Source organism: Barbus barbus (assembly GCF_936440315.1).
Source record: "Barbus barbus genome assembly, chromosome: 17".
Lineage (NCBI taxonomy): Eukaryota > Metazoa > Chordata > Actinopteri > Cypriniformes > Cyprinidae > Barbus > Barbus barbus.
In genome coordinates this window covers 25,223,794-25,242,567 of record NC_136745.1, presented here as the reverse complement: position 1 = coordinate 25,242,567, position 18,774 = coordinate 25,223,794, and the positions used below count along the sequence as shown (strand labels likewise).

At 37.3% G+C, this 18,774-nt stretch overlaps 2 protein-coding genes across 5 annotated transcripts; one reads left to right on the top strand and one right to left on the bottom strand.

Moving 5' to 3' along the window:
* Nucleotides 1-1,518: 1,518 nt before the first annotated feature.
* LOC306883345 (cilia-and flagella-associated protein 96) lies at nucleotides 1,519-8,224 on the top strand. 3 transcript variants are annotated; one of them, XM_079438530.1, is made up of 9 exons: nucleotides 1,538-1,776; nucleotides 1,936-2,055; nucleotides 2,695-2,914; nucleotides 3,870-4,007; nucleotides 4,092-4,167; nucleotides 4,324-4,503; nucleotides 4,620-4,792; nucleotides 4,950-5,020; nucleotides 7,342-8,224. In XM_079438530.1, exons 2-8 carry the CDS (start codon nucleotides 1,959-1,961, stop codon nucleotides 4,999-5,001), a joined length of 936 nt encoding a protein of 311 aa, XP_079294656.1. In that variant the 5' UTR covers nucleotides 1,538-1,776; nucleotides 1,936-1,958; the 3' UTR covers nucleotides 5,002-5,020; nucleotides 7,342-8,224. The 3 variants fall into 3 exon arrangements, with proteins under 3 accessions (XP_079294657.1, XP_079294656.1, XP_079294658.1); XM_079438532.1 differs by having other exon boundaries at nucleotides 1,956-2,055; nucleotides 7,342-7,573; XM_079438531.1 differs by lacking the exon at nucleotides 7,342-8,224 and having other exon boundaries at nucleotides 1,519-1,776; nucleotides 4,950-7,241.
* LOC306883343 (PDZ and LIM domain protein 3-like) lies at nucleotides 4,920-16,288 on the bottom strand. Of its 2 annotated transcripts, XM_079438527.1 has the most exons (8): nucleotides 15,752-16,022; nucleotides 10,621-10,772; nucleotides 10,126-10,210; nucleotides 8,588-8,775; nucleotides 7,728-7,910; nucleotides 6,660-6,787; nucleotides 6,249-6,360; nucleotides 4,926-6,114 (listed from the first exon to the last, which is right to left on the bottom strand). In XM_079438527.1, the coding sequence occupies exons 1-8, from the start codon at nucleotides 15,842-15,844 to the stop codon at nucleotides 5,925-5,927; spliced, it is 1,131 nt and encodes a 376-aa protein (XP_079294653.1). In that variant the 5' UTR covers nucleotides 15,845-16,022; the 3' UTR covers nucleotides 4,926-5,924. The 2 variants fall into 2 exon arrangements, with proteins under 2 accessions (XP_079294654.1, XP_079294653.1); XM_079438528.1 differs by lacking the exon at nucleotides 7,728-7,910 and having other exon boundaries at nucleotides 4,920-6,114; nucleotides 15,752-16,288.
* Between the last annotated feature and the right edge of the window lie 2,486 nt (nucleotides 16,289-18,774).

The following is an 18,774-nucleotide window of genomic DNA, read 5'->3' as shown; positions in this document are numbered from 1 at the left end:
ATGGACACTTACATTGATCTCTGTCAATCATTCGGGTAATACAGCCTACTGTGATGTCTCTAAATAGTTAGATACAGTGTTAGATGAGTGATTGAATCACACGTGTGTGTGTGTGTGTGTGTGTGTGTGTGTGTGTGTCTGTGAAGTTGACTGTTTGTGCATTTAACGTCTTGCTAGTGTGTATGTCTTGATTTAGATATGTATTTGCAGGTATTATATACCCTAACATTAAAGTTGTTCCATAGTCATGATGACTCACATTAGGTCTTCGTGTCTAGGGTGCCCCTCTGGCTTGTACTGTTGCTCCATGCGGCCTCCAGGCTGAAGAAGACAGACCGGATCAAGCGAAGGAAGTTTATCGTTTAATCCAGTGTCAGTTAATAAGCATCACTATGTATTTTATTATAATGTTTACTTTATTTGGGTGATCTTAACGCAAATGTTGACAGCTGAACAGGATCGGCTGCAGCACACGTGACAAATGCACATATGTGTACCCAGCTGAGCTCAAAGAGATGGTCCGAGCAGCCTTTCCAAACGACATCTGTGACTATCAAGACCCCTGTCACGAAAATGTGAGATATACACTTAAGTTCGTGTTGGTTCTTAGAAATTTACAATCAAAAGTGTAATTGCAGGTGCTTCACATTTGTTGCAGGTTGTTGCCATCACTATGGATGACTTGAAAAGGATGGATCTTTCTTGATTGAGAGAAACTGCAGATGCAATCTATCTATCTAAAAAAATATATAAAAAAAAACAATAGAAACCATCACAGAAATTCCAATGGTTTCCATTAAAATACCATTAAAGCCATTAGCTTTTTTCCAGTAAAACCATTACAAAATTCCTTTTTGTGGTGTATTTTGGGCATTTTTCCAATAGGATTTAACATCCCACCAATAGAATCTCATCACATACCAGTAGACACCATTATAGTTTTCATTAAAATCGATAGAATTCCCATTATAACTACTAAATCCATTACATTTTCTATTGTGTTTTGAGCAGGGTTCTATAGCTTTTTTTTCAGCAGGGCTAGGCTAGTGATTGTCCTTTCCTGCAATCATCTGTTTTCATCTATGGTTTTGTACATTTTACAGTATAACGTTTTTATATGTTCATAATATAGAAATGCAAATTGTGATCATTTAATGTACATTTATTGATGAGATTCTATTGGTGGGATGTTAAATCCTATTGGAAAAATGCCCAAAATACACCACAAAAAGGAATTTTGTAATGGTTTTACTGGAAAAAGCTAATGGTTTTAATGGTATTTTAATGGAAACCATTGGAATTTCTGTGATGGTTTCTATTGTTTTTTTTGTTTTTGTTTTTTAGATAGATTGCATCTGCAGCTTCTCTCAATCAAGAAAGATCTATCCTAGTAGTTCGGTTTCTATAAATAGGCTTTTGTAACATTTTTCAGCAAGTTTTCCCTGAACGTGTTAGTGTTTATTAGTTGTGTGTGGAGTTTTCATTTTACTGCAATACCCAGAATCCCTCATTGTTTGCGTCACAGGCTGTGACGTGCAGGCGAAAAAAAAAAAAAAAAAAAGATAGTATTAATCCTAAACGTTTGTTTTTTTTAGTATTATTTGTTAAATGTTTGTGTTGTTAAATGTGTTACCCTCATGAACGACTCTGACAGTCCAGTTTATTGAGTAACTGACCTGCTGGACTCCATGACAACGTACACAACTTAACACGAACACCACGGCACTGCAGTTATTTCCATTACTGACTCTTTAACAGGGCATTACATAATTCGAGGTATGTATATGGACCTATATTTATTAATGCAAGAATGCTCAATGCATATAGATTTGCTTAAAGGAATTAAAGCTTGATGATCTTCATAGTTTGCAGGTCCACTCATATTTCCACATTCACATCTCTCTATTTGTCTTATGGCTTTTTTTCCCCTACAAGTGCTGCATATAAAACATTAGAAAATGCCTCCAGAAGGGAAATCTGACATGGAGCGGATTGGCATCTTTAAAGAGATGGGATACGTCTCAATAGGGGACAAATATACATCTTTTATTTACCGTAAGTGTAACCAATATTAAACTTTAACAGTATGAACTACAGCTGGTGCAGTGCTGAGTTTGATGCATAGAGTGCGTCAACAAATTATAGCCAGTGTCAGAATATTTATTCTAGAAAAATCACAAACACAGTATTCATTTAAAATAGTGCAGCTTTCACAGTCTTTATTGTTTTTAAACTAATGGTATTTGATTTGAGCCTCGCCAGTTTTTGAAGGGTTGTTATTCCTACAGGAGGCTTGTTGCTACTTATCACACTTTTACACCAGCAAATATATCTCAAGTCATTTTAAAGGCACAAAAAGTCTTGGCTTTAATAACTTGTCCTGAACATAAATCTTATGAGAACACAGTTCAGCCGAGTTAAAAACTTCATTATGCAGTTGACTCTTGTCAGAATGTGATTACTGTATATTGTTTACTTGTTTACCTAACAGCCATTACAAAGATGTAATGTTTGCAACCCACATACATTAGGCTACTAAAACTCAAATAGAAACAATAAGCATTTCTGTAGCTGGATTAACATGTAAAGTACAACATACACATGGGTTAATATAATATAGAAAATAAAAAAAGTTAATTTTGCACAAAAAAAATAATTAATGTCTGTCTCATGCACTTTGTTTGTCACTAAAAGGCCCATTTAATGACTCTGCATACAAGAACAAACAGATGCTGTCAGGAGGAGCTAAATCAAAGAGCGCGCTCCAGGTGGGATACTTCGACACGCAGTTTAAGAGGATCTTTGAGAAAGAGGCGCTCACAGACCCTGTCAAAATAGAAAGACAGTACAGGATACAACAGACCAAAAAGAACATAGGCAAAGCCTTTCTTCCCAGTAACGGAGAGAAAAAAACGTAAGTCCCTTTTTTTCTGTGGCACACGGCAAATTTGTATATGCATTTTCATTTTTTAAATTGTTTTATGTGATAAATAATCGTGAAAATATAAGAAGAAAATAGTAGTAGTTGTCTTAGTAGTATTGTGGTCATTGTTGATGTTGTTGTGACCATGGACAAAATCTTAAAGGGATAGTCCACCCAAAAAATTAAATACTTCTATCATTTACACACCTTCAACCTGTATCACTTTCTTTTACGGAGCAAAAAGTAGACATTCTAAAGAATGTTAACCAAACAATTTTATCGACAATTGACTCCCATTGTATGAAAATATCTTTATATTCAACGAAAGAAAAAAATCATACAAGTTTGAACAACATAAGGGTGAGTAAATAATGACAGAATTTTCATTTTTGGGTGAACCATCCCTTTAATGTTTAATAGATTTATTGTCTGGTGTACTGATGCAGATTTTATCTAGAGAGATATATCCAACAAAGTTGCCTGAGATGTATTTGGTTCAGCGATATATCATTAGTGTGAGAGGTTGGCATGGTCTATTAAAATCAGAAGACATAAAAATACTCAAGAAACAAGATTTTGTCGAGAAAGAAACATGCATTGTGCTTTTTAATGATGTTTGTTGACCTGAAAACAAGATATAGTCCTTAATGTTTCGGATAAAAGGATTTAACCATGTTGCAATAGTTCAAAGCATCCAATGCAAACAGTCTGTTTTGCATCTGCATCTGAGAGACTGAAAAAAATATACACAAACCCAGAGGAATAATAGCTTGAGTGAGCCATTAAGGCTGCTTGTCACAGAACCAGGTAGATGTCTGCATTTTGAGTTGTTAATTTATTTTCTTTTACTTTTCCCTATTTATACCAGAAAAAAAACAGCTTACAGTTTTCCAGTTACTCCTGAAACTGTTCTTACAGTTGCTTAATAGTTTTCTCTGATTTGTAGATGTGGAGTGGGCAGCTATTATGGGACGTTTGGAGGCCCCATTCAAGCAATGAGTGCCCTGAAGAATCCAAGGAAACCAAACAAATCACCTGGAAAAAACTTCTACACCAATCCGCCTAAGAAGGGAAGTGGTTACTGGTAAGCAAATGACATTATCCTCTAATGTGCAAGTTTCCGTGGTTTTGCTGTCAGACGTATTGATTTGTCCTTGCGCTCTAATAGCTATCCTGACGTCACCCTCTCCAAGATGGTGTCCCATTCCTCAGACCCCTATGGCAGAGCCAAGGAAATGCTAAAGGTATTTTTAGGTCTACCTAAATGAGATTTTTAATCAGACTCCCGGGTCCTAGTTTTAATTAAGATAAGGCGCCCTCTGAGTACCTGAGATTATAATTCTATGCAAGCAGATGACTGTGTTCTCTTTCTCTAATGAGAGAGATAATGTGTTTACCAGCGTGAGATCATGGCACACAAATCCATGCTAAAAGGGGGAGCATTTCGTTTGAACCTTCATCCAGTTGAATGCTTTGACAGCAATCCTTACAAATTTGACAAACCTCTACCACCTCCAAAGAAGACAGAGGAGAAAAAGCACACTACGTTGCCTTTCAAACCAAGTTCACCCAGTAAAAAGGTACGTAAAGGAGATCAAACACAGTGTAAAAATGTTCATGAAATGCATATGGAAAGAGTTGCCATCTTGGAACATTTTGTGGTGGATTATTTTGGTGGCATATTTATTTTCTGCAGACTGGAGGTATGAAAGCAGGAACGTTTGATTCCTACCCCACCTACTCTGCAGAACCCTATGGTACCAAAAAGACCAAATCAAAAATGTTGAATAAGGAAGTCAAAATATTTCATCCCTCCCCTGGTCCAAAGAGCACACCTATCAAGAGCATCATCAGCCTCAATGTCAATAAGTAAGCTGGGCTCCAGGAACTAGCGCCAAGACACTCATATCACACTCCAAAGAGTGCTTAATGCTTTGCATAATAATCACTAATATCAGTTGCTAACTAAGATCCACAGAATAAGACACTTCAGGCTCACAATAATGTAAATTACTTTATTTTACAGAGCTGTGAACTCCACAAACTACAACCGAATCCCCTCTGTGATGGCGTATTAAGAACATGTGATGTCTTCAGGTGAATAAATGAATGTCATATATTGGTCTTTAGATTAAAAAGCTACAATTTTGAGTTGTATTTACATCATTCTATTAATTGATAAACTCTTATGCTCTAGATGAACTAAAAGAGCTTATGCTCAGCACTACCCCAGAAAAACCATGTTTCGTAGCATCTAGAGATGTTTAATTGCACAAGTCATGTTTAACCACTGTGTACCATTTTGTCAGTAGTACACGGAGGCACTTTTTGTCTAAAATCACAAGTTATTAAACATTTAAAATTCATATTGTGTATTTAACCAGCAAGGTGTTGGCCAATTCAGCAAGCTCTTAAATTGCACAAGTTTGTGCAGCATTAATGTCATTCATTTTATGAATATGGTTTAGACAAATAATTTCAAATGTCTCATAATTTACAGCGTGGTGATATAACAGACCTTTTGTCTTATGTGTTATCAAAGCTGGCCTTAAAGGGGGATAGCTGAGTAAATGATGACAGTTTTCTGTTTTGTGTGAACGATGCCTATAAGTTCATTTAGAAACAAGAGAATTGATGATAATAATAATGCAGCACAAGTAATAGTCATAGAAATTATATAAAAAGTTTTGTACTGGAAAACAGTTACCAAATGCTTTGTATCTAGATGATGGCATATTTGTATTAAATGCCTAATTATTTTTCTTTTATATTTTGGGAGTAACTTAAACCTAAAGGGATTAGTTTGTTTAATTTAAGTATTTGCTCTGCACAGAAGCCTAATATGTGAGAAATGGGAGAGTTAATTTACAGCTTTTCAACAAGAACTAGGTTAAGGCCTTGCATTTCCCTTTTTGAACTAAAATGAAGAAATTAATAACAGAACATCAAGAAGCAATAATCGCAAACAACACCAGTCGTCTAATTTCAACTGTCCGTCCCTCTAAGCAGTAGGATATACAGTAACTAGATCATGTCCCTCAGGTGGGGTCATTCGCATTCGAGCATGGGCTTCACAGTACATCTGTCCCTCCACGAAAAAGTAGCCCTTTTGCTTCAAGTTCAAGCCACAGTCTGAGCACACGAAACAGGCTGGATGGCGGTACTTGTCCCGAGCTTTCACCACCGGTCCACTGTGAGCCAATTGTAGAAAAACTTTGATTTAATGAAGTTGTTAAAATGCATGAACACTATTCAGTGTAGAACAATTTTCATGAAAATTGGTACTATATTCTCAAAGAAGACACGATCTGTATGCCGTACTCACACAATGCCAGTGCCACATTTATCACAGAGAGGCAGCTTCTGGAGTGAGGATGTGGCAGCTTGGGGCTTTGTCACTGGGGCTTTTACACTTCTAGTCACCATGGGCCTTGTGCCTGTCAGAGGAATAAAGAATCTCAGATCCACTTCGGCAATGTGAAATTCTCCCTCATATTGAATCCACACTATTAAGAGAACAGCGGGCTCTGACTGACATCATTAGCAGGATTGTTGAGAACAGTGAAGGCAGCTTAAGTCAAATTGAGCCCGCAAAACTATTATTCTTCAAGTGCATCTGTAGTTCACCAGAATATTTGCTGACATTTAAACTTTGACATCTTTATCTGTGCAGCAAGTTGTAATTTCTGTCTTGTGGAGTCAGAATTGCCTCAAATAACCGATAAAGGCAGCTCACCATCACTCTCCACATAGTCTTGCAGGGCCTTAAACGATCCAGACTGACGTGGTTCAAGTGGCTGCTCTTGGTTGTCCTGGAGCATACGGTACACATGAGAGTCTTCAATGGACGTCAGGGGTTTAGGGCTGAAAACAAATAAAGGCAGAAGCTCACAATGTTTGTCCATGACGTAAAAAAAAACACAATTATGGGTTATATAAAAGTTTGGCAGTCTTCAGGAGGACACATTATTAGATGCTGGCTAAGTAAACTGTTTACAACTTTCATTGGTGTAAAATAAGTTTAAAGAATGTCCTGGATTCGATTCAGCATCAACATGCTGTCGATTACCACAGTTGGTGTTGTTTGAATTGTAAAGCTGTCTAAATCATAATTTAGCGGTTCTAAGTCAATTTCTATTTTTTTGTGTTTTCTGGCTTTACGTGGTCATAACAGGTTTTGAAACTAGTCTCATATAAACCCATGTTTGTGTGCATTTATTTATTTTTACATTAATGTATTACCCTTTTTACATTAAACATTATTACATTTATGCATTGCCCCATAGAATTTTGTTGTAAATAAATCTTTTAAATCATGTTTATTTCTGTTTCTTTGCATATTGACCAGAACCTATATTCCTTATGTAGAAGTTTCCATTACTTATATTTAATTACTGTCATTTCATTGTTTTTTCCAGGCCTACAGTCTTGAAAATAAAGGTTCCAAAAAGGGGATTTGTACTGTGATGCCTTAGAAGAACTATTTGGGGTTCCCAAAGAGCCTTTCAGTGAACAGTTAGTAAAATAATCATTTTTTTCTTAGTGTGAAAAACATTTAGAACCCTTTTTCCAATGGAAAGTTTCCATGGATGTTAAAGGTCTGGATCTGGAACCACGGATGCTATTAAAGAAGCTTTATTTTTAGAGTGCACATTTGCAATATGTTTCTTTTTACCCCAAAATATGTTGAAGTTTTCTGTAGGAACCCTGTGTCTTTAATCTATCAGGTCCTTATTCAGCTGTGCTTACTGTAGTAGCAGAAGCTAGTAGATTTGTAGGGTGGTGTAAACAAAGCTCTGGTTACCTGGGCGATGCCTGCCTAACTACAGTGGACATCTGAGCCTGCTGCAGTGTATTTGAGACATTTTCTGCTGAGTATAATGCAATGGGGGAGTTATACTGTGCAGAAAGAGCTGCCTTGGACCCAGCCGACGGGGTGCCAGACATCTGAGCTACATTTCCCATCAGCGTCTGGGATGTAGTGTCACTGGAGTTGTGTAAGGTCATGTATAATAGCCAGGTGGACCAAACCAGGAAACAATCAAATCAAAAGGGCCACACAGAGGACACAGAAAAGGACAAACAAGACAGAAAAGAATGGAAGAAGTAGTTAGAGATGTACATAGAGCTTCAGTATATCCTGTGCTGCAGCTTTATAGCTGAATGAATGCATGAATGTAAAAACGTACAAATTCTACTGTTATTAAGTGACCATATTTGACTACATGCTTTTGTCTAATGATCTCTTTTGGCTTGCCGATATGAAGGGCTTTGGTCTGACATTAAACTTGTGTTCGAAGTAATCAATGTCCTGTAAGACATAAGAGCGAAGATGTGAATAGACAGTTAGAGGTGAAAGGTAAAGGAACAGAAGTCCTCCAAGATCCAACTCTGCAGGCCCAAATGTAAATATTTGTTCTGCTATAAGATACTAGTATGAAAGTATTAGATAAGGGGTTGCCCTTTCTTATCTCTAACAGAACCCAATTAACTTCTTTCCATCATAATTCTCCATCCAAATGCTTCTATTTGGGCTGCAGGAAGACTTGTGAGGACTTCTGGTGGATTAGAGTGTGTGTTAGTGGTAAGTGGGCAGCCGGTCTACAGCAAGCAGAGAGAAGTATCTTAGTCCATATGGTTGGGGTGATCCATGTTGGCACTCACCCCTCAGGCTTTTCATGCACCAGACCCCGGATCTGTCCTTGAAGGGCGTCCTGGATATTATCTTGAGAGTAGAGGCCTATGGGAGTGTTGTAGGTGGAGCTCACCACCTGCGTTTTGTCATCCAGACTGGCGGCAGCCACAAAGGGCTGTGCTCTTCTGTTATGACCTGTGCCAATAGGTGTATACTCCTGCATGTGTAGGACAGATGGACACACTACATACTCAAAGCCCCACACAAACACCACATTTGCATACCACATTCTGCAGAAACATCCTTTTGTTACCTGAAGACGCAGCATACACTTTAACTCATTTACATTTTTCTGATCTATTATATTGTTTTTCAAGCAGTCACATTTTTCTTTTCTTTTTTCTTTATTACATCACTTGCTCACCAATGGACCCTCTGCAGTGAATGGATGCCGTCAAAATAGGAGTTCAAACTGTATCTGAATCAGGAAAGAAATATGTTTCTCTCTTATATTTCTTACAAACAGGCACTGGTGTCAGGTGGATTACTGTTTTTTTTTTTTTTTTTTTTTTTTTTTTTTTTAATCAGCTGTTTGAACTCCCATACTGACTGCACCCATTTGGATTTAGCTAATTTCTATTTCTAGGTGAACTTTTCCTCGACAAGGACAAATCAAACAAGAAACAATAGCTTTGCACAATTTATGAAGGGATACTCCACCCAAAAATAAAAATCCTCTTATCATTTATTTACCCTCGCTCGGTCCCAGATGTATATGACTTTCTTTCTTCTGTGGAACACAAACTACATTTTTTTAGAAAAATAATCCATCCTCTGTGAGTCCATAATGTTTAATGCTGGCGATGGTATGACTCTTTAAAAAGCACTCAAAATGAACATCACGGTAATCCATATGATGAATCAATTTATGAAGCGATATGAAAGGTGAGAAAAATACCAATATTTTAAACTTTGTGAGATATAAACCATTCCATGCACAGGCTGATGAGTTCAAGCATGGCGCAAACATCAGCTTGTTGAGAAGCGTGACGTAAAAGCATTGTAAAACTTACAAGAAGTGATACGGAAGGGCCATTGAATTTCACAATGCGCTTACAACAATATTAGTATCAATATTCTATTATTGATGTATGGCTGTATTAAATTAGTATTAGTATTGATGTAAGAGTTTGTCAATATTCTTATTGTTCTCACATACACCTATTGTTTTGTTGAAATTGATTTATCAACTTCGGTTGTATGAATCACCGTTCAATTTGAGCATTATACCATCCATCTGCATTATTTAAAGCATCATCCCATCCATCTGCATTATATGGACTCACAGAGATGGAGTATTTTTCTAAAAAAATAACTTTGTGTTCCATGAACATAATAAATGGAGTGAGAGGATTTTTATTTTGGGGTGAAATATCCCTTTAACATGCCTCATGCACTCTAGTGTTTCTTCAAAAAAACAAAAAAAAACATCAAATTTCTTGCTGCATATTATAAGCAGATAAAACTAAAGAAGGGTGCATTTGTTTTGCTTTTCCGTTACACTTACTTGCTTCTCTGCCTCCAAATTGATTTTAAATGGGTTCACTTTCCCCTCTTCTATAACCTGAGGTGACCACATTTTAGTTTCTGGCCTGCAACACATTTAATGCACACAGTTAGACACCATACTCGCCTCCTGTGAAATCATAAAAAAAAGATCAAAGAGCACTAAGGGGGGTCATTACTGTGCACCAGGGCCATGACCGCTTCTAGATAGTAAAGTAACGTCAACAGACTGGCATGTACAAGCCAGATGGTTTATGGGAGAGCATTAATCACCAAGGAAAGACACATTCATCGTTGTCGTAAATAAGGCTCTGTGGGTACTGATGGACACTTTCATAGCAAGCAGGAAAAAAGGCAAATTCTTTTGGAACTCCAGCTTACGGTCCTCCCTCTGGCTGCAAATTTAAAAGGAGGTGAGAGAACCTGATATGAAGTTGTTGAAAGATGCTTAACGCTGTTTGTAACACTATCCTTTAATGAGAAAAGCTCATGGTACCTCTCTATCTTGAGGGAAAGCTGATTGGTGGAGTCTTTGATCTTGTTCTGAGCTTCAGCGTGAGTCATACCATCAGTGGACGCTCCCTGGATGGCCAGGATGATGTCTCCTGGACACAGGTTGACCCGAGATGCCTTACTGCCTGGTGTCACCTGGAAACAAGAACCAGAGTTGATGCTTTTTTTTTGTCACATATATTAATTTCTTCATAAATACATAAAAAATGGCATGCATACACAATGATTTGAATACATCTCTTCTATAATGAGCATGTTTGTCATTTCGGTAATAAAAATCCGTATATGGTAATTGAAATAAAGTTGAAATACAATATAAATAGCCTTTCAAATTAAAAAAACTAAACTTAAATTTTTTTAAATGGCAACTAAAATGCAACTAACTGAAATAAGTTTAAGCTGAAGTACTAAAATTACTAAAACTAAATGAATAAAGATTGATTAAAAGTAAATAGAAAACAAAAGCACATAACACAATTACTAAAATAAAATTGACATAAAAGCTCATTTAAAAGATTTACTACTATAATAGTATATGAATAATAATAAAATAAAAACACTTTTTTTAAGTTAAATACTTGTTGTGCATTCACGTATTTAAGCTGTATAGTTCTTTACTACATGATGTTTTAATTTAGAATCTTGAAACTTTTCTTAAAAGTACCATTTATTGAATTTTACTGTGCTGCTTTTCCATTGTTTTTCTAAGTGAATCTGCACTAGACAGATATCTGACATTTGCAGAATTACGTTCATCAGCACTGCTATCCAAAACCACAGCACTCACGTTAAAATCACTCACTAAGTCACTTTGGATAAAAGTGTTGGATAGGTCATTGCTAAATATGCTTCAGCTTCTAACAAAGTTTTGAATGAAAAGAATCGGTTTCTTAGGAGCGTTCAGTCAAAGTCACTACAAGTTTGCAGCCAACTATAGAGCAGTTTAGACATAAACAGAAAGTGACAGGGGTAGAAACAATCTGTTGACCCACTGTGGTTTAGAAGTGGACTAAAAATAGCAAGCCGTAGATGTGTCAGTCAAGGCAGAGTATCGCCCTCCAGGGGAGCATAGTCAGGCCTATTGGTGGTTGATGATCTGACTGCTCTGGCATCCACCCTGCCGGTCTCTCTCCATCAACCTCTCTTTCATTAATGGAGTCTGACATCATCCCTTATTCCACTCATCAGTACAAGGCTCATTTTCGTAGGTATTCTCCTCGTCCCCCTGGTCATTTATCTCATCACCTCATCCTGTGTGCAGGCCTCGTTCTACCTGTCTCCTGACTCAGCTGCTCTGATACTGTATATCCCAACACCGCTGACCTTCTTCTAGTTAAGTCTACCTCTCGAGAGGGGAAGATTAATACCAGGTCAAGTCACAACAGCTATTTAAGACCAGAGGGTTTTAGTTTTCCATCATCAGTGTTTGATGTCATTAAGATTTGTGATGTTTTATTCCTAACGCATAATTTATTGACTGTTGAAGCTAGTGTTTCCTGTCAAATAACAGTCATTCTGTAATATCTCATTTCCTGTTGCCTTTTTCGCGTTGTGTACATGTCACCTTTGTCCTTCCATATCATCTAGAGAAATTGTATTACAAAATACATCTTAGATGACTTCATGATCCTTGTCCATATTTAAGACAACAAACTAGGTCTTATTTCCCCTGTAGACATACATTATGCAGATGTCTGCAGAAATCAAGGGTTATTGTGAAGAAAGAAGCATCCAAATGTCTCAGAATGGACACAATAAAAATTAGATTGATCCCTTGACACTACTCAAGCAAATGAGAGATGTGTTTGGCTCAACAACAAAGATGCTCTGTTGATAGATGGAAACAAAGGGAGCTATGAACTGAGCTGAAACCATCGAGTGACTGGTATCTGAGCATCAGTATAAACAGAAACACGAATATAACAATTTGGTTTTTATAAGCTATGCAGCACCTGTGCAGAAAAATCCCCAAGGTGACACACAATCCCACAAGAGAAGCATGTAAGGGCACGCTGAACATTAGACATTATGTTCGGAGCAACATCAGGCAGAATAAATTAAAGGATCGTTCACCTAAAAGTTCAAATGAATTTAACCTTGTGTCGTTCCAAACCTGTATGGTTTCCTTTCTTCTGTGGAGGGGGGAAAATTATATTCAGAAGAACTGTTTTGTCCATACAGTGAAAGTCAATGGGTTACAAAACAACATCAGACCTCACTGACTTTTAATACACACTCTTAAAAATAAAGGTTCTTTATTGGCGTCTGTGGTTCCATGATGAACCTTTAACATCCATGGAACCTTTCAATGCACAAAACATTCTTTATAGTGGAAAAGGGTTTTTTAGATTACTATAATAGTTGTTCACACTAAGAAAAAAAATGGAACTGAAAAAAGGACTATAAACTGAAAGGCTTTGCGGAGAACCAAAAATAGTTTTTCCTTGACATGCAAAACTCTTTTTCCTTTTTGAACCTTTATTTTCAAAGTACATTCTGTTGTGTTCCATAAAAGAAAGAAAATCATACAGGTTTGGAACAACATGAGGGTGAGTAAATGTGAATTGTTAGGTATTATACCAACATAAGGGTGAGTGCACCTACATGAAAATCAACATAAGGGTGAGTAAATGATGACAGAATTGTCATTTTTGGGTGAGGTGGCTAAAACTTGATGCTCAACCATGAATGCCCTTGAGCAAAAAGCACTAAATCCAGCTTGTTCCAGAAGGACTGTCTCGGTAATGATTTGTTAAAGGTTTCTGCTCAATGACTGGATTTAGATATATAACAGTCATTTACATTTTTAATTCAACAGTATAATTTAGACGGTCTGTGCTGTGATGTGCCCCATCTGTGCTGGCATGCCCGCTTCAGTGGAGGCTAATGTTACTCAAATAAGAACATCAGGGCTCATGGTATGAGAAAAGAGCCACCTTGCTGGCATCAATACGTGTATGATTACAGACAGCGGTTTTACAAAGAAACCACACGCATTCTGCATTAGTCATCAGTATTTCTCTGCTTAAAGATGCAATATATTTAGCTTTCAGGATCTGGCATTGGCATACACCAAAATAAGAAACATGCTCATCCATTTAAATTATGTTTGAGTGGGTTTTATTGTTTTTGTTTGAAATCAAATCCAATGTCATTTTACTTGGATACTGCAGGGAAGTCATTAGCTAGGAATGTTAAATAAACCTGATTGGTTTATTTTAAAAATGACATCATTCTGCTCAGCTGAGACTTCACGTCTAGTCCACCTAGAAGTTTCTATTTCCCTATTGTGGCCAAATTCAGTGCTGCACCAGAAAAATAGTATTTTCAGACACGTTTATCGGCAATACCATGATATTCTTTGAAGTACACTGGAGTACCATGATATAAATCGCTGTACTATGGTAGCACCACAGCAATTCGTTTTTCAATTCATAAGACCTGCTGTTCTGGTTCCAATCAGGGTGTATGAGAAGTATCATTTTACGACGACCTGTCCGTTCTCTGCTGTGTTTTTTCCACAATTTATGGTGAATGTCAGAACTGGCTTTTCACTAAGAATGTACTTGAATGTCACGATCAAAGAGCTGCTGTTGATGAGACTGAGCTACTAATCATACCACTGCATTCCACACATCAGAATGCAGCACTTCCTGTGAAGAGCTGTTCAGACACAAGCCTGATGAGATACAAAAGTCCTTATGCAGCTGTACTGTTGGTGCAATACATAGAGTTTCCCACAGTCAAACTCCCAACAGTGTTCTTATAGGAGAAGATACAGAATAAGTTAGACAAGGCAGTTTTCAGTGTCTTTCTGTATAGTCAGGTGAAGTCTTAGGACCTTCTTTGCCTTCACCAAAACTGTGCAGTTGCTGAGCATTAATCTAGCATGCCACTGTACCTGACTTTTATTCAGTTCGAAATAACTTAATCTATGAAACATTCACCCCCATTCAGGTGATCTATAAGGAAGGATTAGTCTGTTAGACATTTATGAAAATCTGATAGGATATGAGGCCTCAGATGGTGCTGAAATAATTGCTTAAATTAGAGATTGTCCGATTCATCTCACACATGCTCAGTTAACCTCTGACCTCTTCTGTTCCCACAAATGTCCAGAGTTCATCAGCTGTTTAAAATACTGTTGGACTAAGAGCTTTGCGATTCGTTCAGACAACAGGTGTAGAGATCCCCTCTGGAGCCAGGCATTGGACTAGCCTGTGTGTGTCCCTGACTTTTTGTGAACATGTTAGTTACTAGAAGAGAAAATGCCTAACAGTTTGTGTAATATACCTTTTGGTACAGCTGTAATATTTAACCACATTTATGACTGAGATGAGCGGTGAATAATTGTAAGGTTGGTAAGATTTTTGAAAATGGCTACATTTGTTTGATCAAAAATACAGTAAAAACCGTAATCTTATGAAATATTATTACAATTTGCAACAGTTCGCTGTTGTCTATTTCAGCATATTTTTAAAATAGTTTATTCATGTGATGGTAAATCTGAATTTTCAGCATCATTACTCGAGTCTTCAGTCACATGATCCTTCAGAAATCATTCCTATATGCTGATTTGATGCTCAAAAAATATGTATTCTCATTATCAATACTGAAAATAGTTATGCTGAAAAATAATTCTCTAAAAAACATGATACAGTACATTTTTTCATGATTTTGAAAGTTCAAAAGAACAGCATTTTTTAAAATAAAAAATTCACATTTTAAATGTCTTTTCATAAATATAATGCATCCTCCTTGCTGAATACAAGTATTAATTTCCTGAAATGCACTACTAGAGTAAATCACAATGACATGAAGTTAAAAACTAAGTGATCGTAACTAACATAGTCTCTATTGGGAAATGATTCCCTGACATCCACAGATGTTTCTAAAAATGTCAGTTTGAACTTGTTGCTCTAAAAATAATTATCTGAAATATTTCTCAGTGTACTCCTCAGTTACGTCTAAAGTGAGGTCCTGGGAATGTTTTTTCTATGATCCACCCACTGGTTTCTCATGCCCCCGGCAGTGTTACCCAGCACATCAAAAGCATCATTATCTCTGAGTGGAATGTGTGAAGCAGCAGACTTTAGCCAAAGATTTTTACTTACCCGAGTTATGGTCAGCGGCTGGTTAAAATCTTTGCCTCCTGAAAGCCGAAATCCCCAAGGGGCTGGCCCGTCCAGCACCACGTTCTGTGGCATATCTGTCTTGTTTTGTTCAGCCTCCTCTTTCTCAAAGTTGAACTTGCTTCCTCAGTACTGTCTCCTCTTATTGGCGAGAGATGTGCTGTAAGAAAAGAATAATCAGCTCTGTCTCTCCTACCCCGGACGATTAGAAGCCAGTGCTTGTCTCTGAGTCCCTTTTAAGCATGCGTGTGGGGTTAGGAGAGTGAATGAAAGAAAGATGATGCCAGGATGCCACACCTCTCATGAGGTCATAGGGTAGAATGAGAAACTGAGGGTTCAAACTCTCTCCCCACCGAGCTCTTTCAGATCCAAGCCTTGCACCCTTTATGATTAATCCCTTTTTACCATAAATCTTAGATGTTTGATAACTAAAATCATCCAGCAGTGACTCTCTTTGCTCTGTCATCACCCTGTCTGCTGTCTAGACTTTTCTTTCTTTACCGCCGACCAGACACCTGTACCTGACTGAGAGGAGTAGGCTACTTCTTCATGAAATTAAGGCGGAGCGTTGAGTCAGAGCCTTTGCTGCTGATGAGCAGATTATGATCTATTTACAGAGCACAATAACAAAACGATATGTCATATTTTCATATCAACACAGCATATGTTGCTCTTTTAAACATCTCCTCTCGGGAATGTAAACAATTTCAATAACACAACCACATAAGGGAACACTGAAAACTGCTTGGATTGCATTTCAAGTGATAATTATTTTACTTTACCACCAAAAAAAAATTATTTATCTAGCCTGGTGTCTAGATGTCATAGTTACATTACAAATCGAGGGGTGAGAACCAGAAGGGTGTAAGTGACATTTTTGGTGAAATGGATATATATATATACAAATTTTTATTACAATTGTAATTAGTACACAAAGTCAGATCAAACTATGGTAAACTTTTTGTTTTGGCTCTCCTGTAAAGTTGGTGAAATGTCACTTCTCGAAATGAAGTGGCTCCAAAAACAGTTTTGGACACAGAAACCATGCTTAAAAATTTATGAATGTCATTGCATTAGATGATAAAACATCAAACCAACATTTTCTCCGAAATAACAACTTTTCTGAGCCATTTTTGCAATGACTGTTGCAGTGACGTCGTGATATTTTTAGCGCATGTACAAAGTTCACACAGGTGTCCTAACAGACTAGCACAGGTGCAGCTAACATTAACTGTCTAATGACATCTGACAAAACAAACATTTGTAAGAGATGGTTCACACAAAACGCCTTTTTGCGTTCTACTGTGCTTCTTTTCAATTGTTTTTTCCACTTTATCATGTAAACATGATGCGCACCACATTTTTAATATGTCTTGTCAAATGTAAACATCTCGAGATCCTGCAGTGTGTCCATTCTGCTGAGCTCCTTTTTTATTGTTTTTATAAGTAAACATACGATAGACGGACATATTATCTATTTTTTAGACTTGTAATGTCGCAATCAAGCTAAACTTCAACTTTATATAGCCTAAAACACACACACATCGAGAGTTCCCGTTAAGTTTTGCTTTATAACTTTTAAAGCTTTTTGTTTTGCTTAAATATTGTGCTTATTGAAGTTTAATATACAGACTTACATTTTTTTTAATATAGGCTATATTTGTGATTGTGATTATTGTGATAGTGTTTTCGTTGTAACCAAATATACCACTGTAGTAGCCTAGGAAAGGAAAGGATGTGACGTGTGGCCAAGTATGGTGTCCCATACTTGGAATTTGTGCTCTGCATTTAACCCATCCAAGTATATATATATATACATACATGCATGCATACATAGAGCAGTGGGCACCCAGGGAGCAATTTGGGGTTCGGTGCCTTGCTCAAGGGTCTCACCTCAGTCGTGGTATTGAGGGTGGAGAGAGCACTGGACATTCACTCATCCCACCTACAATTCCTGCCAGACCTGAGACTCAAACCCACAACCTTCGGGTTACAAGTCCGATTCTCTAACCATTTGGCCACGACTGACCCCAGGGAATTTAGTAAACTACTCACAAATTCAATCAGAAATTGTTAGTAAATTTCACTAATTACAAACGAACGGAAAACTGAAAACAGATTTTTTTTTTAGGAAGAAAGGCTGATATAAATATACTCCAAAAATCTTTGTTTTATTTAGAACTTGATGAGTCAATACTTTGGATGCCATTCTTTATTTCAGTGCTGCCATCAGGAGCATTTCTAGCTTTTCCTCAGCACACCTGGGACATTTTAAAACTCAATTTTTGACACAGTTTTGGATATATGGATATAAATAGTCAAATTGCAAGCAGTTTCACAGTTGTCATTTGTACCGAGTAAGAAGGGTGTAGTGATGTTTCTGTCTGTCATCTTGTTTATTAGCTGTATGTATGAAATAGTCATTCGGGCACTAATACTTGTTTCCAAAGTAAAGTTTAATTAACTACACAGAGATGAGCACTGTACTGCACTATATGGCACTGGAGCACTTTGCTCTTTATTTGAAGGCCAAACATTCTAGCTTGAGAGCACTTATATTGTAGGCTTGAACAGCTCCTTGTTTGGTGTGCCAGGGACGGGCTGTTTGTCATGGTCTGAGCTACATCAAACCGAGGAAACCCTAACACCAGAAAATCCTTCTCTAACCCAGGCTGTATCACATCATCTAGTAATGAAAGGGACGGGGTGTCCTAAGTTGAAAATTCTGTCATTTAGCCACCCTCATGTTGTTCCAAAAATCAAGGGGGTTGGAACAACATGAGAGTGAGTACATGATGATTTTGGGTGAACTGTGCCTTTAACGATTGGCATAGATGTTAACTGAGGCTTGCACTCTGTTCCCAGATATATTTATCAAGTGCTTAAAAGAGCGTGTGAGAATTTGCTCCATTAAAAACAAATGTTGGAAAAGCACAGACTAGACAGAAACCCCTGCCTCCTGTGAGGAGGCTAGATGGCTCTGGTTCTTTCTCCATGGCAAAAAC

Excerpts from the sequence above, each read along its gene's own strand:
- LOC306883345 (XM_079438530.1), top strand. The coding sequence starts at position 1,959 with ATGCCTCCAGAAGGGAAATCTGACATGGAGCGGATTGGCATCTTTAAA. Across the intron at positions 2,915-3,869 it reads AGTAACGGAGAGAAAAAAAC|ATGTGGAGTGGGCAGCTATT; the intron begins GTAAGTCCCTTT and ends TCTGATTTGTAG. Across the intron at positions 4,504-4,619 it reads CAAGTTCACCCAGTAAAAAG|ACTGGAGGTATGAAAGCAGG; the intron begins GTACGTAAAGGA and ends TATTTTCTGCAG.
- LOC306883343 (XM_079438527.1), bottom strand. The coding sequence starts at position 15,844 with ATGCCACAGAACGTGGTGCTGGACGGGCCAGCCCCTTGGGGATTTCGG. Across the intron at positions 10,773-15,751 it reads AGCCGCTGACCATAACTCGG|GTGACACCAGGCAGTAAGGC; the intron begins GTAAGTAAAAAT and ends TCTTGTTTCCAG. Across the intron at positions 6,361-6,659 it reads AGACTATGTGGAGAGTGATG|GCACAAGGCCCATGGTGACT; the intron begins GTGAGCTGCCTT and ends TTCCTCTGACAG.